The following is a 26,444-nucleotide window of genomic DNA, read 5'->3' as shown; positions in this document are numbered from 1 at the left end:
TGTTAAATTATTTAACTTAATTCTAAATATAGAATTATTATATTAGAGAGTGATCTATTGAATGATAGTTAAGTAGTCATTCATATTGCTTCAGGGGTTGGCAAACATGTTCTGTAAAGGATTAGATAATAAATGATTTAGGCTTTGTGGTCCCTGAACTACTCAACACTGCCCTTATACAGCAAAGGCAGTTTTGGGCTATATGTAAATAAATTAATGTTGCCATGTTCCAATAAACTCTATGTCTAAAAACTATAATTTTAATTCCATATAATTTTCACATTAGGAAATATTACTCCTCTCTGGATTTTTTCAGCCATTTAAAAATATGAAAAATTTCTTAACTCTGGCTACACAAAAACAGGCAGCTGGTCAGATTTGGCTCACAGGCCATAATTTGCTGACCCTTGATATAATTAAGTCAAACACTGAAAATTAAATTTAGAATTATGAGGCATAAGGTGGTAGAGATAATTTTAATTTAAAATCATGATTTATTGGGTCAATAGCTAAAAGATGGATAAAAGTGGAAATAATTTTCTTTGGCATATCTTTATTATACTAAGTGCCACCATTCAGAAATCATTCTGTGAAAATTCTGAATTAGAATGTATACTAACATTCCTCAATTTTGATAATGTACCAGCTGATCAAATTTGGCTTAAATGCATTCTCTTTTTAATTAATTCTCATTGCTTTGCACCAGAGTGGGCTTAATAATATTATGGTTCTTCAAACATACCTCAGCAGGTAGCATTTTTCCTGTTAAATATTCACCCTGTATCTAGCCAAAAATTTTCTCCCTGCTTCATCTCTTTAAGAGTTTTTTATCACTGAATTTATTCAGCTACCTTAAAAATGAATGGGGTTTTCAGAGCAAAATAAATGCCATAAAATATCTGTGAGTAGAGCTTAATTTAGCAATTATCTGGAACATTAAAAGTTACTTAGCTTGATTCTGGAATAAGATTGTCTCCTTCTAATAATGGAAACCATTTTGAATTCATGTGTGTAGCTGAGCCATATGACAGCGGGAATAAAGTACATGCTAAATTTTTCAGGTCCATAACTGCCAAAAAAGCAAAGCAATGAAACATAACAATTTTCTAAAATCCTTTTGCCAGTTTTTTTTTATGATTCTAGCCATTATTTTCTGGAATGATAATTTCCAAGTTTAATGTTAAAGTCTTTGATCTAACATCAAATTCAGAGAAATCATTGTGAAGACTTAAAATAAAATCCTTAAAAAATGGGGTTGGGAGGTTTACTTGCCAATGAAATTCACAGGAAGTTTAAATATGTATGGAAAAGAGAACACTTATTCCTGAAAGTGATGGACTATTTGGCCACATTGCATGGGAAATATTCATACCTGGATTTGAAATCTCTTTTAACATATAAATTGTGTTCTTCATTCCAAAATATTTTTGTGACTCTAAGTTAGTTGCCAGGGAAGGTCAAAGACATTTTAAAAGCATTTTTATTATTTCCATGTCTCTAAAGAGAAATGATCCTCACAATTTTAAACCAGTAACTGTTTATCTTTTCTTAGAGTATCTCCAAATCTTTGGTCACATGGAAAACAGAAGTCAAAAACATAACAAAACAATACAAAAACACTTCTTTTCCTAACTAGAGAATATTTACAACTTGTGACTTGACTTTTCTTACTGAGTAATATTTCAACTAAAATTTTCTATACGGCCTTTTTCATGTAGTAATGGTGTTAAGGACATTGACCCAGGACATGAGGCAAGGATTTGTTTCCCAGATTAGTCACTGGCAGCTATAAAACCCTGACCAAAGAATCTCAGTTTTGACCTTCAGTCTCTATTTGCTAAAGTAATATAACAATAGCACCTACTTTGAAAGACCACTACAAATACCAAATAAGGCTATGCATGTCATATACATGCTTAATAAATGTTACTATTTTTAGTGTTACTATCTTTAGTCCCGTGGAAACACATTTTGCTAACCCCTCTTCTATCTGAGACAACACAGCTTTCTGTGTTCCTTGGGTGGCATTGGGAAATGGCATATTACGGTCATCTGCCTTCTCCCTGTGGCACCTGGCAGCATTCCCGCCACATGCCAGACACCAATTTTACCCAAAAGAAAGATTAGAAAAAAATTAATGTGGGGCATTTACTAACCATCAGAGAGCATAATTACTTTTGTTTGTTTGTTTGTTTAACCAAGGGAGTCCAATAAGCTCACACTGTCTTATTAGAAGAAGAAACTTCTTTAATGGCCCAATTTCTAGACTCAGCCATAACCTTGGCTATTTGGAGCATCATAGCACTGATCTGAAAGACTTTCTCCTCAACGTTAAACTACATCATGGTAATACAATTGGATACAGATGTTCAATTCTGATAACTTATCCACAAAATATTGCCATTGCTTGGTGTTATGATAATTGATATTTCTAACAATGTGCTTAAGGCATTGAATAGGGAGAATAATTCTGTTGAAATAGTACTGGACTAGAGAGGAAACTGATTGTTTTTTCAGGTCCTCCTGTTTCAAGGTATTGTTTCATCATTTATTCGGTTGTTCAAAATGATCCAGAAATCCGAATCATCCTTGACACCTTCTTTTTCTTACCCCCTGTAACCAATCATCTATTATTGACACTAACCATTTTCATCCCCCAAATATTTTTTGTATATCTTGAAATTTTTTTCCTTTTTACTACCATGTTCTAAGGCCCGAAAAATTATAGAATTCTTCTAAATGGTCATTGCCTCTCCCGCCAATTAATTCCCCACCTAGAATGATCTTGTCACCACGCACATCTACTCACATCACTTTCCTGTTGAAACCTCTCTTTACTTCCATGTTACCCTTAAATTAAAGCTAAACATTTCTCCTGAGGGCTCCCAGGTCCTGCTGCTCTGCTCCTACTGGACCATATGCCTCACCCCACACTGCCTCTCTTCTTTCATGTCTTCCATCTGAACCCTGTACACACCATGTTCCTTGCCACTCTGTGCTGTTTTCTCTGCATAAGATACTCTTCCCTCTCTTTGGGGCCTAGTTATATCCTCCTCCTCTTTTAGTTTTCAGGTCAATTTTGAGTTTCTTTGAAAGCCTTCCTGGACCTTCTACAACGAGATCAAACACCTCTATTATACCCTGTCGCAGTACAATAGTACCACAGTATCGTAGTATCACAGTTCAAAGGATCATGAACTTTCCTTCACAGACCTTATATCATTATTGAAATTTTATATTTGTGGGACTATCTGAGTTATGTGTACCTGCACTGAGTTCAGAGATCATGTCTTTTTTTGGTTCACTTTGTATTGTTTTCTCTCCATTGTAACACTAGGACAAAATGTCAGCAGCTTCATAGAGATGGAATTTAATAAATGTTTGCTGAAAGAATGAATAAATGAATCACTGATATTCATTTTTTTTTTGAGATGGAGTCTTGCTCTTGCCACCCAGGATGGAGTGCAGTGGCGCCATCTTGGCTCATTGCAACCACCTCTGTCTCCTAGGTTCAAGTGATTCTTCTGCCTTAGCCTCCTGAGTAGCTGGAATTACAGGCGTCCACCACCACACCCAGCTAATGTTTTGTATTTTTAGTAGAGATGGGGTTTCACATGTTGGCCAGGCTGTTCTCAAACTCCTGATCTTGAGTGATCTGCCTGTCTCGGCCTCTCAGAGTGCTGGAATTACACGCAGGAGCCACTGTGCCTGGCCAATCACTGATATTCTTGACTTGGCTTGGATAAAAGAGTTGTAAATTATATTTATGGATTTAAAAATCATGTTTAATAATAGCCATTTTGTTCACCTCACAGATTTGTCATGAGAATGATATGATATAATCTATTAAAAGTCTTTGAGTTTTTCAAAATAATAAGAGCTATTTATGACAAACCCACAGCCAATATCATACTGAATGGGCAAAAGCTGGAAGCATTCCCTTTGAAAACTGGCACAAGTCAAAGATATCCTCTCTCACCACTCCTATTCAACATAGTTTTGGAAGTTCTGGCCAGGAGAATCAGGCAAGAGAAAGAAATAAAAGGTATTCAAATAGGAAGAGAGGAAGTCAAATTGTCTCTGTTTGCAGATGACATGATTGTATATTTAGAAAACCCCATTGTCTCAGCCCCAAAACTCCTTAAGCTGATAAACAACTTCAGCAAAGTCTCAGCATACAAAATCAATGTGCAAGAATCACAAGCATTCCTATACACCAATAATAGACAAGCAGAGAGCCAACTCCTATTGACAAATTGCTACAAAGAGAATAAAACACCTAGGAATACAACTTACAAGGGATGTGAAGGGCCTCTTCAAGGAGAACTACAAACCACTGCTCAACTTCTCAAGGAAATAAGAGAGGACACAAATGGAAAAACATTCCATGCTCATGGATAGGAAGAAACAATATGAAAATGGCCATACTGCCTAAAGTAATTTATAGATTAAATGCTAGTCCCATCAAGCTTAGTCCCATCAAGCTACCATTGACTTTCTTCACAAAATTAGAAAAAACTACTTTAAATTTCATATGGAACCAAAAAAGAGCCTGTATAGCCAAGACAATCCTATGCAAAAATAACAAAGCTGGAGGCATCATGCTACCTGACTTCAAACAATACTACAAGGCTACAGTAACCAAAACAGCATGGTACTGGTACCAAAACAGATATATAGACCAATGGAACAAGGATCTTAAACAAATCTACAAGAAAAAAACAAACAACCCCATCAAAAAGTGGGCAAAGGATATGAACAGACACTTCTCAAAAGAAGACATTTATGCAGCCAACACACATATGAAAAAAAGCTCATCATCACTGGTCATTAGAGAAATGCAAATCAAAAACCTCAATGAGATAACATCTCAAGCCAGTTAGAATGGCAATCATTAAAAAGTCAGGAAACAACAGATGCTGGAGAGGATATGGAGAAATAGGAACACTTTTACACTGCTGGTGGGAGTGTAAATTAGTTCAACTGCTGGTGGGAGTGTAAATTAGTGGAAGACAGTGTGGCGATTCCTCAAGGATCTAGAACCAGAAATACCATTTGACCCAGCAATCCCATTACTGGGTATATACCCAAAGAATTATAAATCATTCTACTATAAAGACAGATGCACATGTATGTTTATTGCAGCACTATTCACAATAGCAAAGACTTGGAACCAACACACATGCCCATCAATGATAGACTGGATAAAGAAAATGTGGCACATATACACCATGGAATACTATGCAGCCATAAAAAAGGATGAGTTCATGTCTTTGCAGGGACATGGATGAAGCTGGAAACTATCATCAGCAAACTAACACAGGAACAGAAAATCAAACAGCACATGTTCTCACTCATAATTGGGAACTGAACAATGAGAACATATAGACACAAGGAGTGGAACATCACACACCAGGGCCTGTTGGGTGGTGGGGGGCAAGGGGAGGGATAGCATTAGGAGAAACACCTAAGGTAGATGACGGGTTGATGGGTGTAGCAAACCATCATGACACATGTATACCTATGTAACAAACCTGTACATTCTGCACATGTATCCTGGAACTTAAAGTATAATAAAAGAAAAAAGTCTTTGAGTTTTTTAAGTCTCCTCCAAAGAAATATGTGCAACTGTCTTCGAATATTCAAGGAAATAAAAATAATAAACTATGATATTCTAGTCAGTTCATTTTTATTAAGCATTTTAAGTTCAAATTTTATTTAAAATTAGTATTCTATCCCAGAAAGATCCCTGTGAAACACTGGACTAGTTCTGTATTAGTGATAAGCAGGCTCACTCTTCAAAATTTTCAACAATACAGGTTATTGCCTTTTAATGAAGAGCTTAGAATATGGTAGCCTTGTTTTCTAATTTTAATACACAAAATCAGAGATCAGAGAAAATTAATAGTTAGAAAAGGCAAGGTCAGAAGGCAAATGTGAGAGGATAGTCAGGCCCAGACCTTGTGAGTCTATAGTCTGTATCCACCAGCAGAAAGATTTCTAACTGCTGAAAGCAGTCAAACCTGTGCATTATTATTCTGATGATAACCATCAACTGGGAGATTATTTCCAATTTTGCACATTCCAGAGGAAGATATTCAGTTTCGAACTGGATGTGAATATTGGTCCTCTTGCAAACTACTGACAAAATTCTCATAAGTACATACAGTTTTATCATTTTTATCATATTTACAGGCTTGGGTCACATCAATATAAATACATAAGGTATTACATATCTGGCATATTTCTCATTTAATTTTTAACCTTTCCTGTTTTTAGATATTATGTCCAACATAGGTTTGGAGTTCCTCCATGAGAATATGATTATGAGAGATATTACTATCTGCTAGCCAAAATGAAATTAATTTTTTGAATTGGAAACTAATGACTAGATTAATTCAGGTATCAAAAGAAAGAATAAAAGAAAAACTTACATTCATTGAACAATATTTAAATTGAATGCATTAAAGTGAAGAATGACAAAAACGTAAGTTTAATTGTAAACATAACATTTGGGATGGATAACATTTAAAATATGCTACGACAAGAAGAAATCTTTAAAATATTTTTATACAAAAAGCAATCATATCTAATCAGCTTGGCATTAATTAAGCTCTAATAATGTACTTCAGTATCTTTCCAAAGTAGTATGATCCATTTCCCCTTTATCCAGGTCGATTTGTGCACATTACGGTGTCATCATAATTTTAAAACATACTGAGAAAATGACAGAGCTGCAAAATTAAAATAAATGATTAATGGTATTTTTTTTTCATGTTTTGTACTAATAGGTATTACTGAGCCTTTAAATTAATAGAGCTGTCAAGCTCACAGGTGTTACAGATCCAGCAATGAACCAAAATGGAAATTATACATTCCAGAGACACCTAAAGATGACACCTTGGAATATTTTAAATTTTAATTAGTAGGTGCAATGGTTTTGTTCTCCTGTAACTACTGCAAATTAATTGGAAATTAGTCACAATCAATCCTTTTTTTTAACCAATCTCAAATGAAAAGATTGGTGCTTTACACCTTAACATTGTTGCTTGAGGGCCAGAAAGCATACATGCAGTAAATTGTGTTGTCAATTACAAAAAACAACAACTGTTATGAAATTAGAAAAAATTATGCAAAGGTAAACAAAACTAATTAATGCATAAGTAACAGGGGAACACACAAAATAATGTCCAACTAAACACTAATGTGCCAGTCTTTGGAAAAATAAATGTTTAAAAACGTAAATTTATGCAAAAGCATTTACTAATGAAGATTTAGGTAAAAAGGTGCTTTTAGTTTATGTTTTATTTAATTGCTTTTGGAGACTCACTACCACTCACACCTTAAAACATATACTCACAAGAACAGCAGTCTGCTCATGCCAGTATGTTTCAAGGGGGCAGAAGATTATTAATTTTCTATCTCTTCAAAGTATCAACATTTAGGCTTATTAAATAACAAACTGGCCAGGCTCAGTGACTCACGCCTGTAATCCCAGCACTTTGTGGGAGGCTGAGGCAGGCAGATCACCTGAGGTCAGGAATTCGAGACCAGCCTGACCAATATGGTGAAGCCCTGTCTCTACTAAAAATACAAAGATTAGCTGGGTGCGGTGGCAGGTGCCTGTAATCTCAGCTACCTGGGAGGCTGAGGCAGGAGAATCGCTTGAACCTGGGAGGCAGAGGTTGCAGTGAGCCGAGATCATGCCATTGCACACCTGCCTGGGCAACAAGAGAGAAACTCCATCTCAAAAAAAAACCCCCAAAAAAAAAGTAAAAAATAAGAAACTTCACCACACCAAAAATAAAAAACAAACTGTAGTATTTATTTCTTTAACAGATATCTATAGTATCTAAATATTAGGCAAAATGCAATTTCTGGGCACATCAGGAAAATACTAATTATCTACACCTACCTGTTAAAGCATTTTCTTACTGTTTACATATGGGTTAGTCTTTTTCTTTCATCACTAAAAATACACATGTTCTTCTGTTGATTTTTTCTCCCACCCTGGTAAAATAAGCCATTAGAGCAACTTAAGATTCTTTAAAAACGGTGTGTCTACCAAGTCAGGAAGTGTTAAGTTACAATTGCTGTGCAACTTTTAACTAGAAAATAATATTCTTTTCACATTTTCAAAACAAGGCTACTATCCAGATAATGAAACTGGTACATTAAGAATTATTTAATGATATTTAAAGTTAAACAATTTAATGCAAGGGTCTTGGGAGATTCAAGAGTTATGTAACTGCGGATAACCTTCATCGCACTATTTCAGAGCACTGTTTTCAGTGCATCTATTCTAGATGAGTTTTAATAATAATTTTCTTTTTATGTAATTATGAAAGTTAAATATTATGATAAAACAATGTCCTTCTTTAATATCAGTTTAACTGTAAATGATAATGAGGAAACAATAATGATGTTGCTACATTTTCTGTAACACTTTGGCCAAATTTCAAAGATGTCAAATATTGTCCCACTATAGAATAACATGGGTTTAAATTTTTGGGGGGAGGTATAATTGGGGATTACAGGGAATTTAGTCTAAATTATGAAAAAGAAGAAAATTCAGATGTATTATTAAATATGACAATATTTAATATATACCAGAAATTAATTAATGCTTTCTTAATATCACTAAATGTGATATATGGCAATTTTCAACAACCATTCAATATTTCTTTGTGACTTGTAGGTAGCAGGTTTTAGGACTAGGTAAATAATTCCAAGAACAATATTAAATAACTCTCCAAAGTCCAGAAGTCACTGAAAAAGCAAAGACAAGACTGTGGATTCCAGCCCTCATTTCTATTTTCTACCCCTTTGGATAGTAATCTTCCTAAGCAGTTTTTCCCCTCCTTCCTTACAGATATCCCAGAAAACATTATTTTCAAGGAGTGAAAAATATTTTTAACCTCAGACTACATTGAATTTCTGTTAAAGTGCTAGGAAAGTTGACTATTTCAGTTGCAGATGCCAACTTTCTCAAAATAACTTTTAAAATAGTAGAACCTAGAATAGGTTTTAAATAAAAATCTGGTAAACAGAAGTTTTAATAAAATGGCTGAGATTCTGTAATAAAAGAGTGGTAAGGTTGTATAACTTACTAATTTGTTTAGTTAATTTATGTGGGAGGTAAAAGGAGATCCACCTATCACAAAAAAATGCGAATTCTAGCTATTTTTAATTTCTCATATTTGCCCAATTTCTGCTATAAATCTTTTCTCATGTACTGTTTATATTTAGGCTTTAGTAGCTTCTAGTCAAGACTCATAGTTCTATCCCCAAGTTAAATTAAAAAATATCTATTGTTTCTTGAACTAAAAATTAAGATATAAGCACATAGACTATGGGAAAAAAGTGATCAACGGATTCCATTATATTTTCCAATATATATTATGTGAAGTGCTCATTTAAATGGTATTTGAAATAGAAAGGATTTTCATGATATTCAACTTCGAATAGGCCTTTGAAAGGACCATTAAAACAATCTCTTCTTACAATGGTTTATGTTGCTTCTTCACGTAGTTGCCCTAGGCTGTGTTTGCTAAGTGTGGAACTGCTAAAGAAAGCCAAAATATAAAGGAGTCTCATTGGACTACTGTCTGTTTTACACCTGTGCTCCTTTATTCATCACTGCACATTTCAGAAAACCTCAGAAGCATGATATTTCTTCCTTTCTGAACCTTTTATCCTTAGGCAAACAAGCTTAACGAACTGATGACAATTTCAGGAATAAGAAAAGGTAGGAACAGTCCCGGTTGCATAACTCTTTGCTTCGTGACCTCGGACATTCACCTAACCTCATCCATATAGTCTAAAAGTCTCTCATACTAACAGATAACTTACTTGGAATAGTCCTAAAATGTGTTTGCCTACAATGTAATTTAAAAAAGAAAATCTCATGTGGTCATCCACATCATTACTCGCCTATAGAAATACCTAAAACCTTAACCTTATAAGTGGGTAAAAACAACTAAGCTTTTTTGGTCAATTATTTTCTCTCAACGTGGTAAATGCTGTCTCAAACTGCTTAAATGTGGGGCACAAGAGTAGAAAAAATATCAGTGATGTTTTTCAAATTGGGTATGTTTTAAGATTCAAGGTTTAGGGCATTTATTAGACTTATTTAGTATTTTTGTAAGGAATATGAAAATGGGGAATAATCTATGAAATCTCCAAGTCAGCATGTAAGTAGTTCTAGCTAATAATATGCCAATCTGATGGAGAGAATTAAGCCAGATCTCAAAATAGCCATAAACAAGAAAATCTAATGGGGTGGGGGTGTGGGTTCCAATTTCAGTTAAGAAGGAATAAGCACTCTTCACTCTATCTCTCCCACTGAATGCAACTATAAACCCTGGGCAGAACACGTGCAGCAGATATCTGAAGTTGCTGAAAAGAAAATAATAAAAGGCAAATTGGGGAAGAAAACCAGAACATGAAGTGCCATCAAACCAGTGATGAGTTTTTAGTTTTTAGTTTTTTTCTCTACTCTTGCATCTCCTGGCCTGGACTTAAAAGCAGACCAAAAACTGGAATTGTATACCAGGTACAGATAGAAAGCGCCAAGAAAAATCCTGTCCTACTGGTACAAAAATAGGAAAGAAGGGCCCTACAGATCAGAGTGAATGGGAAAAATGTTCTGTTAATCAGGCCAGACACGGTGGGTGGCTCACGCAGGTAATCCTAGCACTTTGGGAGGCCAAGGCAGGCGGATTGCCTGAGCTCAGGAGTCTAAGACCATCCTGGCTAACACGGTGAAAACCCATCTGTACTAAAAATACAAAAAATTAGCAAGCGTAGTAGTGTGTGCCTGTAGTCCCAGCTACTAGGGAGGCTGAGGCATGAGAATCGCTTGAACCCAGGAGGTGGAGGTTGCAGTGAGCCAACTTCATGCCACTGCACTCCAGCCTGGGTAACAGAATGAGACTCTATCTCAAAAAAAAAAAAAAAAAAATTCTGTTAATCATTTCCATCCCAGTCCTCTGGCAATTCCATGGCAGTGGAAGGTAATTAAAACTCCAATGGAGGAGACATCTTTTCTCTGACTGGAGAAACTATGTTCCCAAAGCATGGGGGAGTCCTACTCCTTTTTTCTCTCTCTATTCCTTTATCACAGAACCCTGGAGGCAGATGCTACTTCAAGAAATATATGACAAAGCAAGGAAACAAAAGCCTTGGATTCTTAGTCAGAGAAACAATATGAGAGCCCTAGGAGTAAAAAAAAAATATCAGAGAGATCATGGAGAGGAGGTGGCTTGAGAAAGCTATCCTATGAAGTTGCATTTGATCACCTGAGTTTATCCCTGAGCTGTGTATGCATAGATTTGACCTTAACAAACATACTGATGACTTTGAGAACTGCATTTGGGGGTATATCATCACCAAGTTTTCAGATAGGCATATGGATCTTTTACAAGTAAGATACATCTGAATAACATTGCAAACACTTTGAAAACCAAACATATTGGAACCACAACTCACAGACGATAGATCAGCTTTTGTAACCTGAACCTAACAGAGTCGACTACCTGCTAAAATAGTAAGAACAACAACAATAAATTAAGATTTCCTGTGAGAATTGAAAATACCTAGAGTCTCATAACACAATATTAAAAATGTTCAGAATATAATAAAAAGTTTCTCAAGATATGAATCACAGAAAAATCTCAAAAACACACAAGCAGAAATATAGCCAATGATGCAAACCCTGAGATGTTACAATTGTTGGAATTAACAAACAAAGACTTAAGAGGTATTGTAACCATGCTCTAAGAAGTAATGGCAGATACTCTTGAAATGAAATGAAAGACAGAGAGCCTGAACTGAGAAATAGAAGATAGTTAAAAAAATGAATCATTGGAAATTTGAAAACTGAAAAATACGATGAACAACATAAAAAATAACTGGAAGGACTCAACAACAGAATGGAGATAAAAGAGAAAAATGTCAGTGAATTCAAACACAGGTGAATAGATATCCAATGTAAACAATAGAAAATATAGAAGGAAATAAAAAGTGAACAGACTCAAAGATCTATGAGACAATACATAAAGTGCTTAACACATGTCATCAGAGTTTTAGAAGGAGAGGAGAGAGTGTGTGGTGTAGAAGTCAATATTTGAAGAAATAATAGCTGGAGATATGCCGATTTGGCAAAACATATAGCTACAGATTCATGAAGCTCAGTGAAACTAAAACAAGATAGGCTCAAAGAAACCCATGCCCAGACTCATCAAAGTCAAACTGCTGAAAACTAAAGACAAAGAAAAAAATCTTGAAAGCAGCCTAAGAAAAATGACGTATTACATATTGTGAAGCAATGATTCAAACAACTATGAATTTCTTATCAGAAATTGCACTATGTAAAAAGACATTTGCAAAGTATGAAGGGAAATTAAAGATGAAATTTAAAAATGCTTACAATTAAGTCAGAAGAGCTGGACGCAGGCTTGCGTAGCCGAAATACAAGTCTGTGAATTGGAATGCTGTTAAGAAGATATCAACAGAGTCACAGGAGTACAAAGGATCAGGCAAATATTTCTGACAGATGGGAAGTTAAAAAGGCTTCATGAGGAAATTGCTTCTAAGCTTGGCATTGAAGGAAGAGATTTTATTTTATTTTTAGTATGTATGTATTTATATCTCATTGCCTTCCAGAAAGATTTTGAAGTAACTTATAAAAATACATATATCCCAATAGGACAGAATAATTAATTCAGGCAATCTGAGTAAAAGGGGAAAATTAAGTGTATGAAATTAATAAACCATAGGTAAGTCTAGATGAAAGAAATGCAAACCATGGGCTGGGCGTGGTGGCTCATGCCTGTAGTCCCAGCACTTTGGGAGGCCGAGGCTTGCGGATCACAAGGTCAGGAGATCAAGACCACCCTGGCTAACACAGTGAAACCCAGTCTCTACTAAAAATATAAAAAAAAAATTAGCCAGGTGTGGTGGTGGGCGCCTGTAGTCCCAGCTACTTGGGAGGCTGAGGCAGGAAAATGGCGTGAACCCAGGAGGTGGAGATTGCAGTGAGACGAGATGGTGCCACTGCACTCCAGCCTGGGTGACAGAGCAAGACTCCGTCTCAAAAAAAAAAAAAAAAAAAAAAAAAAGAAATGCAAACCGTGGGTCCTAGGTAACTACTGGAAGAAGCCACAGATTTGGAGGTAGCCTGCCTGGAGACCAGAAGAATGAATCTATTTCTAAAGCACAAAATAGAGGGTAAGGATTTGAGGCAAAAAACGAAGTACTATGCATGGTAAACCTCTGGGAAGTGGTTCCTATGAGGCATAGCAGTCTGGTCCCGGCCTTGGGAGAATAATTTAATGTCATGACAAAGATTCCGAACTTTTTTCTATGTAAAATGAGGAGGCATTGAACTTTGAGATCAAGGGAGTAAGATCATAGCTGTGTTGGTCAGTAGTAATTCTGGCAACAATATGATGGATAGCTTTGGCTGCATTGGGAAACAAAATATGTATTACATAAAAATAAATAATATAAATAAGATGAAAAGGGATTTTCTGTTTTAAATGATAGAGTTGTAATTAATTATTAGTATTAGAAATACATTAAGGCAGCCAGGTGCCATGACTCACACCTGTAATCCCAGCACTTTGGGCAGCCAAGCTGGGTGGATCACTTGAGGTTGGGAGTTCAAGACCAGCCTGACCAACATGGAGAAACCCTGTCTCTACTAAAAATACAAAATTAGCCAGGCATGGTGGCACATGCCTGTAATCCCAGCTACTTGGGAGGCTGAGGCAGGAGAATCGCTTGAACCCAGGAGGTGGAGGTTGCAGTGAGCCGAGATCACGCCATTGCACTCCAGCCTGGGCAACAAGAGAGAAACTCCATCTCAAAAAAAAGAAAAGAAAGAAATACATTAAGCCTCTGAAGAGTGACTGAGTGAGGCAGCAAAGCATCATAATTAAGAGATTAAAACCCAATGGCCTATTTCTGCCTTTTGCTGTGTGGCCTTGGGCAAGGTACTTGACTTCTCTGGCTTCAGGTTTTTTCTTAAATTTATAATATGGGGATTAAAATAACTTTACTGACATCTTAGGGTTGCTGTGGGGATTAAATAAGTAATAAACATGTACACGTACAACAGAAACTGGTACATGGTAAGCAAGGTAAATTTTATATCTAGGCATTGTCACCAGGGTTTCCTCCAAATATCTCCAGGCTGTTCTTATGTCTTGAAAAATCCAGCAACCTTTGTCTAGTTGATATTAACTTGCTGGGTCTTGAAAAACTTAAATTTATACAACCTTTTACTTTGTATCTTAATGGCCTGAGATTATTGTGTATTTAGCAAGTGATTAAAGAGTAACTAACACTTTAATGTTATGGTCATTTTAACGATTTGAAAAAACAAACACATAAACAAAAAATGTAATAAGCTCCAGAATACTGTTTTTCTTTTTTAAATAGTTTGTATTTTAAAGTTATGGTGGGATGTGTGAAAAGAAGTGTCAAAATGAACTCTAGATAACTGCAGTGGCTAGGGCAACAGAGAAAAGACCAAGTCTTTCTAGTACAGGACACAACAAAGGCAAAGCAGGCAGTCAGTGTCCAAGTCAAGGAGGTGCTAGTGTCAGGGAGGGGAACTGGCAGTCAAGTTAGAAAATAACATCTCATGGAATGGGTCACACAGTAGAAGTCTGGGCAGTAGGAGACAGGTGCTCATAGGGTACCCAGGATTTGAAAGGATTGTACCTAAGACAGCAAGAATACCAGGCTTGGTGGGGATTGGTCCCACACCAGGTCAGGGCTCAATTGCACATTGAAGGTAGTTGTAAGCTAAGACTGGGCAAACAGGTTTAAGATCTTAAGAGGTATTATGCCAGGGAAGGTACAGAAAAAAGGCAAAGAGGGGTTAAAACATACGTAAATGTTTTCTAGAAGTTGCCGTGGCCTCAGCTATCACTTTGTAGAGTCTTCTTAGTCTACCTGTGATCATTTCACTATTTAATGTATAATCTGTTCATGATTTCCTTTCCATTCTCTACCACATGGAAGGAAGTTTCAGTTTTTTCTGTCTTCATCATAAACAAAATACCCAGAGTAATTTTGCACTAAAATCTTGTTGGCATTACTTTTCATAAATGTGTCATGAGTAATAATACATGCCTATTAATATTTCAAATAATTAACAGAATGCAGCTTTTTGAATGTGCAAAAGCAATATATAATTGATAATCCAGAGGGAAGTGGCCCAAAGAAGTTTAATCATACCATACAGGAAATAGAAGGATTAAATCTTTTGAGATTGAGAAAGAATTTCTTCTCTGATACATTCAAATTCTTTGCTTTGAGAATATAATGAATAAAGATAACTCAAAATAACTTTTACATGTATTTATATATAAAAATATGTGAATGAATTGCTAGCCAACCTACATTATGTTCAGTGAAAGAAGATTTAGTAGAAAAACACTTTTTAAAAATGTTATACTACCCTAAGAAGTATTTCAGAAATTTGCAAATTCAAAGTGCATTTGGTATTGGCAATCTAATTATGTGTGAGGCACAGTGCTATGCTCTGGGGCTACCAAGATGATCCAAATCATGGTCCATGACCTCAGTAAGCCTGTGTCTAAAAGGAGCTGGACATATAACTGAGAATTCCAACGTAATGTTGTTACTGTTTTGATAAAACTGTGAAACACTGAGGCTGAGCTTTTAGGCTATTTGGAGAAAAAGGAGTGGAGAAGTGGAAGGAGGGGTTGTGTTCAGGAAAGGGTTTATGGGGGAAGGACAGCAAGGAATGAGTCTCAAAACAAGAGTTGTGTTACCAAACTAAAGAAGAGGAAAAATTTGTTGGGACAAGAGGGAAGTGCATGAAAAGACTTTTTAAGAAGTAAGAGATTATGTCGGTAAAACAGGAAGCCTCACTCAAACTACATTTTATCAGACAGAAAGTAACTAAATGATATTTTAAGTAGAAGAGTGCCACTGTGAGATTCATATTTTATAGTGACTATTCTGATAGAAGTGTGAAGCATGGACTTAATTGGAACAAAAATTGAGATGGGGAAATATTGATGTGGTTTTGCCAGGAATGAGAGAGAAATGAATTGGGCCAAATCTAAAACAGTGGTTAATAGGGAGAGAAAGAAAGGAAAAGATTCCAGAAATAGGTCATATCATTATATGGACACGTAAATTGGATTTGAGGGTATAGAGAGAAGTACAGGATGACTTTCAGATTTCTAGCTTAGGAAACACCAGATGTCTCAATGGTTTCACTATCTCAGTATGATAGAGGGAAGAATTGCAGATCTAGGATGTGAGAAGACCTCATCTGGGGAAGGAGAGATGTGGGAGGCAAATGATGAGTCCATTTTAGTTGTAATAAATTTGAGGTTCCTGAGGCTTTGAATAGTCACTTGTCACTTAAACTTTACTGGTCATGTATCACTTAAAATAAATGGGTAGTAAAGGGGTGCTGGTTGTACAGATACAAAATAAAATCTTAACTAGTCTATGTCCTCTCCTATCCTACCACTCTATTCCCTCTACCCTCCACTCCAAGCTGCTCTTTCTTCTTCCCATTATAAGAACATATTGACTACAGAATCATATGTTCTACATGCTCAGGAGGAAGGATGGGGGAGGAAGAAGAAAGAATAAAATAGACTCTGGAGTCTGGCCTAAAGACAGCTCTTCTAAAACGATTTTCAATATACATTCTTCTAGAATTAATATTGTCTTTAGTTTGATATGCTTATTATCACAAGCAATAGTTATATGGCTAAAATAATTGTGTTAACTCAGTGACTATTACGAAACAATGAATACAGGAGCACTTAAAAAAATTCATGTTGATGGCTTTACAAGTGACAGAATCTAGATGGTCCTAAAAATAATTACAAAGTGCGTATTTGAAGAGTTAGTACTAAGCTCTTCGGTTTTTTATTTTCCTGATCTTTGAACTCAATATTGGTGAAATTTATAAATAAATCTTACATTAATTTTTTTCTCAATGACTTTTTTATTGTGGTAAAATATACATAACATAAAATTTACCATTTTAACTTACATTTTTAAGTGTGCAGTTCAATGGCACCAAGCGCAATCACATTGTGTCACCATCACTACCCACCAACTCCGAAACTTGTATTATATTGATATTTAAGCATTAATTGATATTTCCATTTTATATTTTCTACTTATAGAAAAAACAGAACTTCTGCTCTCCTCTAAAATTATGTCTAGAGCAATTCTTTCATAAATTGAATATCAGCTTACAGATATTTATATTCAGCAGAGAATTTTAACATTGTAGCATTCTTATTTTCTGTAAGAAAAATATTGGGTTATTCAACTGAAGCAAAAAACGCTCCATAGTTAACCATACCAATGCTATGAATACTACGTATTCTCTTCAATTACAGTGAAATTTAAAGTTCAGAACCCCATGTGGCTCTAGGAAAAGTAGAGTATGCCAGAATGTAAAATCACAATCATGAGCCATAGTCTACTATGATTCTTGGCCTACTGTAAGCTGCAATAAATGTTTTAAATGAATAAATGAGTTTACAAGGGAAGAAAATTAATATGTTACATAAAATTATTATTAATTTAACAATTGTAAATCATGATAGTTAACAGGTGAAATGAATGTCTTATTACTTATTGAAATAAAAGTTAACAAAAGTAGTGTTAAAAGTGGTTGTGTTAAACAAGCTTAAATTATTCTAACACATTAATTAAATTTCAATAGGCAGACATTTTCAAGCTGGAGAAGCTTGAAAGGTAGTCAGGGAGAAAGGTAGTCCATCATTTACCAAAGGTCACACACTCTGGAGGGAGATTTCCAGCATGCACTGGGGCCATTTTGTGTTGAGCTTCACAATAAGGAGCAGAGATGAAGCGTGCAGATGCTGGAGCCAGACCACCTGGGTTTCCATTTCTACTCTGCTATTTATTAGCTGTGTAGAATTAGATGAACTATTTAACCTTTGTCTTCCTCAGTTATTTCCTTCATAAAATAAGGCTAACCATAGAATTTTTGTGAGAATTAAATGCATCAACATGGGTCAAGTGTCTCCAACTGTATGTACAGGACATTCTAAGAACTTTTTTTTAGATATTATAATAGCTGTGACCACTTCTTGACTCAACACATGGAATAAGGGCTAAATGCCTCTTCTCCTGAGAAGAGTCCAAAATAATACAAGGAGTATTCATGGAAGCTAGTTGGTTTTATTGTCTTTGATTTACTTATTCTTTTGTTACCAAGGCTGATGAAAAGTGACTTTTCATTAAAAACAACACCACTACAAACTACTACTATCTTGCATCACAACCACCACCATTGCAACTACCACCACCACCATCACCACAAGTTTCACCACTATTTCCACCATCACAATAGCAGCTATTACCCCCACCACCATCATAACCATCACCACCCCTGCAATACCATCACCACCATCACTACCACCATTATCATCACTATCACCATCACCATCATTAAAAACAACATTTTTAACATCCATGTGAATAGAATAATGTGAATTTAGAAGTGTCGTTTGGAGAGTGAAGGATTACAGAAAAGATGTATGCGTATACATACTGGTGAAGGGAGGAAAAAGATGTAGTGTTCAGGCAGCACCAGAAACAAACACAAAGTTATGTTTATGTGTTATACACAAAGTTTGAGCCAGTAGTTTCAGAGTAAAACCATTACAAAGGTAAAATGAAAAATTCCTTCTTACATGCTAATCTGTGCTGTTTGAAATCTGTAGGTAAAGTTGTTCACAGTCGTGGTTGAGAGAATGGGCTTTAATTAAAGAGTCTTGGATTTTAGTTCCATATCTACTTCATACTTGACCTTGAGTATGCTATTTAACCTCCCAGAACTTGTATTTTCTCCATTTAAAAAATGGTGGTTCCATTATTTCGAATTTGTGTGAATATTTAATAAATACTCACATATAACATAAGCATTTAGCACAATGCTTGTGCAAGATTAAGACCTTCCCCTGTTGCCCTCTAATCAGTTTCTCTCCAAATTTTAACTACTCAGTAAATGAGACTATCATTCTTAGATAAGAGTTAACTTCAATTCAGCCCTTTCTCTCCTCCACCTCCTGCACCCCCAGGAACTCATTAATAAATTTTTCCTGTTCTACCTCTGGAATATAGCTTAAATTCATCCACTTTCATTTTACTTCCCTGCTGCCATCTTTGCCCAAGCCCAGAGTACTAGGATAGACCAATCTCTCAGTTGCTGCTCAATACAATCAATCCTCCACAGAGCAGCCAATGTGAACTTAAAAAAATGTGAATCAGATGATGCTTAAAGTTTTCAGTAGTTTCCTATTATACTTAGAATCAAAATTTAGCTCTTTACCACCATTTTTTCTATATGATTTGTTCTCTGTCTACCTTTTCTACTTAACCTCTTACCATTCTCCCCTAATTCTAGAAGCTTTGGTCACACCACCCTCCTTAGTGTCTTTTTTTTTTTTTTTGATGGAATTTCACTCTGTCACCCAGGCTGAAGTGCAGTGGCACAATCTCAGCTCACTGCAACCTCAGCCTCCCGGGGTTCAAGTGATTCTCCTGCCTCAGCCTCCTGAGTAGCTGGGACTACAGGTGTGTGCCAACAAGCCCAGCTAATTTTTCTTTTTTTTTGTATTTTATACTAAGCTTTTGGCTGTGTCCTTTCAAAGAGGTCTCCCTTATCTCAAGTAGTATTCTCCACACCTAATCCAGTTTCTCGTCATCATTTCACCTTATTTTTTAATAACTCTTGCAGTCTGAAGTTATATTTATCATATATTTGTTTATTTATTTGGTCGTCTATTATAGGAATGTGAATAACTTGAAGGAAATTATATTGTTGGTCTTGTTCATGTTTCTACTCCCAGTGCTAAAAGCAGTTCCTAGCATGTTTTTGAAATGCAATAAAATATTCACCAAGCAAATGAAAACTGATGTTTTTTTTGAGAGGGGCAAAGTGTCTGACTTAAATAATATCTCATTCTGGAAAACACAATTATAGTAGAAACTGGAGAGAAATTTTTTTCTTATGGAGAAGAAAGCCCTCAAATCCCCAAATGGAGGCAATAGAAAAGCTGAGAAATAAATTCACATATAAGCTTAGGTCTGCACGTCTCGTAAATAATATTCTCATAATGTGCTCTGAAATAAACACAAAAAAAGTTTAAGATAAACTTTTATTAATATTTTGTTTATCTCCATAGTTTATAATTGATCTATGGTTTATAATTGATCTATTTAAAAGATCTATTTATACTTAGGCTAAACACAAACATTCAAGAGCTAAATCATTGCCAAGGGTATATAATGTCTAAAACCTAAATGTAGTGGTTCTGACACACAAATAACAACAACAACAAAAAGACTATTTGCTGATAGGTTGAAAAGACATAAAGAAAAAAATCAGTTATTGTGGTTATTTAGTCAAAGAGGAAAGCAAAACTGAGATTGACATAGCATATCAACTACTCTGTACTCACGGTGCATGGGGTCTGCATCCATGGCTCCCCATCAATTTGCATTGGCAGAGACTTGCTCGTCCTGAGGGAAAATATTTCATTTTAAGTATTGCAAGGAAATACTTTATATTACAGACTATATGTGAGATATAAGATGATGAGACCAGGGAAGGCAAATATGGTAATAGTTGGGCTCTAAATTTATCTCCAATGAAAGGAGCTTCAACTCTCCACTATTAATAAATACCCTGAAAAGTACCTTAGTCACAGGAATATTATGAGCTTCCTGGTAAGTGTAGTGATATTTAAAAAAATTCTGGATGCCAAAAGAAAAATTTCAGGGTTTATGTTTAATGACACGATCAGAATTTCTACAGTCAAAAGAGATTCCTTGTTTTTATAACCCTACATTGCGAACTGGGAGAAATAACATCAATTATTCCTGTGCTACAATCCGTGGCTTCACCTGGGCAGATCACGAGGTCAGTAGTTTGAAACCAGCCTGACCAACATGGTGAAACCCCATCTCTACTAAAAATACAAAAATTAGCCAGGATGTGTTGGCGGGTGCCTGTAATCCCAGGTACTCGGGAGGATGAGGCAGAAGAATCCTTGAAACTGGAAGGTGGGGTTGCAGTGAGCCAAGATTGTGCCACTGCACTCCAGCCTGGGCAACAAGAGTGAAACTCCATCTCAAAAAAAAAAAAAAAAAAAAAAAGGAAATTGGGGGGAAATTTCGGGCAAAAAAAAAATGCTTGAAAAAGTTAAAATTTAAAACATATATAAAATCTTAATGCGGCACTTTAGTCCATGAAATGATTTAAGTCAATGGTGTCTCATCATTGTTTTCATAGATAATTTGCCCAGTAAATACTTTGGTGCTTCAGTAGACTAATTTGAGTATAAATCATAAAATTTGTATGTTTGAATTCGTGCATCAATATGTCCATGGTAGTCAACAAGAGAGAATCAGATTCCAACAAACCATATCAGTAATAGCTAACCAATATTTTATACAATCTGCCAATGTCCATTATTTTGAAATATATTTGTATTAATAACTGATTATTTGGAGCCCAAAGAAGACAATGTTACTATCAGAGTTCTGCATACTTTTAATTACTTTGAGGCTATGCCATATCAAACGCCTTTGTCAATTATAGAAAGGGAATTACCTGATGACCACGCAGGAGCATTGAGCCAGCCGCCGGCCAGCACTTTTCAGGCCTGTGTATATTTGCCCCATCTCCATGGCTCCTTCCAAGCCGACCACCTCCAGCAGCTGGTCACTGAGATCTGAAAGAAAGTAGATGCCTTTTAGGTTGCAATGTGTATACATATGTCCAAGATTTAATGCCATTTGATATTATGGAGATTAAAAAAAATAACAGCCACTTCACAAAGAAAGTTTGTCTTAGAAACTTAAAGTAATAAAAAGATGGCCTACTTTTATAACTCTCAGTTTAACTAAACCTTGAGGTTCTGTGGAAAATGATTTGCTGTCAGCTTATTCTAAAACAAAATGGGAAGCACAGATTCTGAGCCAAATAATACCAAAAAAAAAAAAATACCAGTAGTTTTTAACATCAACAAACTTAATGTTATTCCACATGTATATAAGGACCATTTATACATCCCACATCAGACATTTGGCAGCAAATACACATTTCAACACTATAAATAAAATATGAGGATATGCTGTCAAACATGATTTTGTTAAATTACTTGAACAAGAGACCTTGGAGATCATGGAGTTGGAGCTTCTCATTTTATACATTAGAAGATGGGAGTCCCTACATCTTTGAGTAACTCGTCTACGGTAATAGGTAACTGTATAGAAGTTCAAGAAACGACAGTAATTTTGTGAAATGTTTTTCCGATGTTAAGGAATATTCTACAAAATACTGTTTGGTAGTATACTAGATAATTAGTCCCATGCAATCATTTTATACATTAGAAGATTTATAAAATGGAGCTTCTCATTTTATACATTAGAAGATGGGAGTCCCTACATCTTTGAGTAACTCGTCTACGGTAATAGGTAACTGTATAGAAGTTCAAGAAACAACAGTAATTTTGTGAAATGTTTTTCCGATGTTAAGGAATATTCTACAAAATACTGTTTGGTAGTATACTAGATAATTAGTCCCATGCAATCATTATTATTAATTTATTTTTAGCAGAAGACATTAAAAAGGGGCTAATAGTTAAGAGTTGTCACTTGTTGAGTATTTACTAGGACTAATTACTTTATATTATCTCATTTGCTCCTGCTCCAGACCAATTTAAGATAAATGTGATTCTCATTTACAGATAGAGAAGCTAAACATTGGAGATGTTAATAATTATTCATATTCACATACCTAGAAAGTGACAGAGCCAAAAGGTGAACCTAATTGCTTTGATGCACTATGCTACATTTGGTAAATCAATCATATGAAAAGGACAGAATTTACAAAATTTTAGAAATCATCTTAACATAAAGGTGGAGGTTGGACTGCGTGAGCTTCAAGGTTCCTTTCCAATCTGAATATTTGCATTCAGCCAGAAAGCAGAAGTTGAACTCACATCAATAGAATCCCACACAGTCTGTTCCCAAGACTCGGTGACAGCCCATCTGCTCACCTATTTAACTCAGAGTGCTGAGACCCTTGATTTGGAGGCCAAACTCTAGGTGCATATATATGGCTCTTTTCCATTTTAATATTCTTATGTGTTTTTGTGTATTTTCAAGTGTAAATACATAATTGTATATTGTTTAGTAGCAGAAAAACTAAAGGAGTGGAATACAGTGGGGGGCATGATTATTATACAAGATAGCCATGTAATAGTTGGTCATATTTGAGGTTGGACTCATAGAAAAACAAGCAAATGTGTTTTGTATGGAATCCACTTTGTACAGAAAGTGCTCACTCCTCACTAATGACTCCATTTTAGCATAGAGTTTAGAGATGCTAATGATTTATTTTCGGTGTAGTTCAACTGTGTGGCAGCAAATAGTGCTTTGCAATCTCAAAGTTCGTTAAGCCCAGGATCATAGGTAAATTTAATAAAAGCACTTTAAAAAGAATATGCAACCAAGCCACCAACTTTTAAGTGAATAATAAAAATCTATTATTTTTAACTTTAAGCTGTAGCTGTAGCATGAGATTACTCCAAGTAAAAACAATATTTTAGCTACAAAATCAAATGTTAACTTAGAGCTTCCACCTTGCTGTTCTAAACCCCATTTAGACTTATTTCTCATGAAACTTATTCTGTGTTTCTAGTTTAAATTCATGTTGCCAAGAACAGATGGACAAGGAATGGAAACATATTCTTTCAGCTGTAGCCGGCACTAAAATGTGCTTGGCTCTATAGCCTGGGTGTTAATATACGCATTTCTTAGATATATGTCAACCAGAAGACGACATTGTGGCAAGCACTGAAGTCCCAGATGTGTGCCTGCTGATATTTATAAAACAACAACTACCACCATGATGATCACCACCACAGGATTGGAATTCGCATTTAGTATTGTAGATTTTGCACGGCCTGGTTCCTAAATAGGTAGAATTCTGTGTTAATTTCTGCAATGATCTGAAACTGGTTGATGGGAACCATTCTATAAGAAATGAAACACTTTCTCAAGACAGAGTTAATCTGTGAGCCCTAACTTTTTCATGAATCACAGGGATCTGTCTACACCCACACCATATTGCTACTGTCTACCACCCTCCTTCTGATTTTTTTCTTTCTTTTAATTTGTCTTTGTCTTTCTGCTTGCAAAAATGCCTTGAAAATCAATTCTGCTGTTAATAATCAGTAATGAAGATATTTCTCATAGATTTAGAACACCCAGGCTTTTAAACTTTCATGTTCTTGCTAACACAAATAATTTTATAGGAATAGTGCCATGTTTACTAACTCTAGCAAAGGCAAATAAATACCATACTCCTTTTAATTAGGCATTCAGGGAGGGAAAACAAAAACAAAATGAAACTCTAAATTTGTGTTGCACAAATTTGCCCCCATAACACTTCCACATTTTTTGATACAGCACAATCTGCAATCTGTCTGTATACAATTGATGCCCCCTACATGTTATCTTTGAGATCAGGGTCCTGATTGATTTCAGACAGAGAGAGTTTCTATCTATGCAATTTTGGATTCTGTTTCTATATGTGGTATCCTTTGGAACATCAGACTTCCTCACCTCACATTCTAGCTAAGAGTTATTTTAAGAACAGTTCTCCTTGGGATGGCCTAACCAGCTAGATCAACCTATTTAATTGGTTTGCTACCTGGCTATTGGCTTCATATTTAAGAGTGCGAGCAGCAAAAGATGACCTATGGACCAAATCTGGCCCCTTGCCTTTTTTGTATGGCTCACAACAATTAAGAATGGTTTTATATATTTAAAAATATATAAAAAAATAAAGTACCATAGCATCTGAAAATTATATAAAATTCAAATTTCAGTGCCTATAAATTAGTCTTCACTGGAACATAGCCACATTCACTGGTTTAGGTCTTGTCTATGTCTCTTTTTGTACTACAGAGGCACAGTAGAGACCATATGGTCGACAAAGCTGAAAATATTTACTATGTGGACCTTTAGATAAGTCTGCCAACCTATGCTTTAGAGAAACATGAACACTTTCAGGTCACTAAGGTTGTCACTTTAGTACTGCTGCTATAAATGCTAAATGGCAATTTATTTTTTAGTGCCTGAAAGACATAATGTTCCAGCATTAATTCCACAGTGTATGTCACCATGCATAGAACAGCTGTTCTCTACCAGGGAGTCTCACCACACTTGTGTACTATGAGCATTGCCACAATCCATTGGTTATTTATCACGGAACACCAAAAGTTTCCAAATAATTTTATTACAAAAGAAAGTAGAACAGTTTAACATTCATTAGTGTGCTCAATCATTGCCTCTGGTTGGCTTTCTTGAGTGTGAGAAAAAGAAGAATCATAGATAGGAAGGCAGAAGTTACAACCAGACCTGGAGATTCAGGTGGAAACAGCTCTACCTTCAAAAGTAATCTGTCAAGAACTGTGAAATCCTGACACCATGATACTGAGATGAATTTGTGTCTATCTAGAGGAAGGTGTTGCTTTTGTTCAATTTAATGTTCTAAAGTATATTTTTGAAGGAAAACAAAGTACGTTTCTGAAAGAGTTTACATGTCTTTTTAAATACTTCCATGGGAGTAAACAGAGACAAGACAAGCTTTCATGTTAGGTATTTTCACATTTAAAACAGAACATCTATAAAAGGTATTTCAGAGGGAAGAAACTTCATAAAATCATCAAAATTGGGTCATAGTGGATCAAGATTCTTAACACATGGTTTGTGAATAGGAAAAATGCAACTTTATTTTCACTAACATGTAACTGAAATTAAGCATTTCTTTAAAATATAAATGTAGTCAGGAATACCTGTGACTTTGTCACTGATAAATATCACATTATAGTTGTTACAATATCTCCTACTTTAAGAAAAGGTAATATATTTTTATTATCCACAATACCAAAATATCTACAATAGTCTCTATAAAATAAAATAATACATTAAATTTTATTTTATTTAATTTTTTTATCTTATGTAATTTTTCAAAATGATATTTATATTCATTATGTCAAATTTTAATAATTATTGAACTTCTAGATTTTAATTTGTTAATAATAAAGCATATGTATCTCTAAATCAAAATTTCTAACAGTATTTTAACTCTAAATCAAAATTTCTAACAGTATTTTAATCTAATTTTTCATAGAAAAGCATATATATCTGTAAATCAAAATTTTAACAGTATTTTAATATAACTGACTCCCTTTTTTAGCCTACATATTTTATAAATTTTAAAACATTATGTCTGAGAAGAGTCAGTAGATTTCACCAGACAGGCAAAAAAGACTACAGAACAAAAAATGGTAAGGAACCCTATTTTAGAATGGAATACGTCA

General features: G+C 35.2%; 1 protein-coding gene across 14 annotated transcripts in view; it reads right to left on the bottom strand.

Annotated features, from left to right (window-relative positions):
* Positions 1 to 26,444, bottom strand: part of DGKB (diacylglycerol kinase beta) — a 738,724-nt gene that overhangs the window by 11,140 nt on the left and 701,140 nt on the right. For 13 of the 14 annotated variants that reach the window (XM_054495969.1, XM_054495971.1, XM_054495977.1 and 10 more), the window contains 2 exons: positions 21,662 to 21,782; positions 20,508 to 20,568 (listed from right to left, as the gene is read on the bottom strand). In XM_054495969.1, coding sequence (XP_054351944.1) covers positions 20,508 to 20,568; positions 21,662 to 21,782 — 182 coding nt within the window. Of the gene's footprint in view, positions 1 to 19,661; positions 20,569 to 21,661; positions 21,783 to 26,444 lie in introns of those variants that run through there. The other variant, XM_054495981.1, reaches the window with a different exon arrangement.

This window comes from Pongo pygmaeus, chromosome 6 (assembly GCF_028885625.2).
Source record: "Pongo pygmaeus isolate AG05252 chromosome 6, NHGRI_mPonPyg2-v2.0_pri, whole genome shotgun sequence".
NCBI classification, from domain to species: domain Eukaryota; kingdom Metazoa; phylum Chordata; class Mammalia; order Primates; family Hominidae; genus Pongo; species Pongo pygmaeus.
Note: the sequence above shows the minus strand (reverse complement) of the source record. Positions and strands in the feature narration are given on the sequence as shown.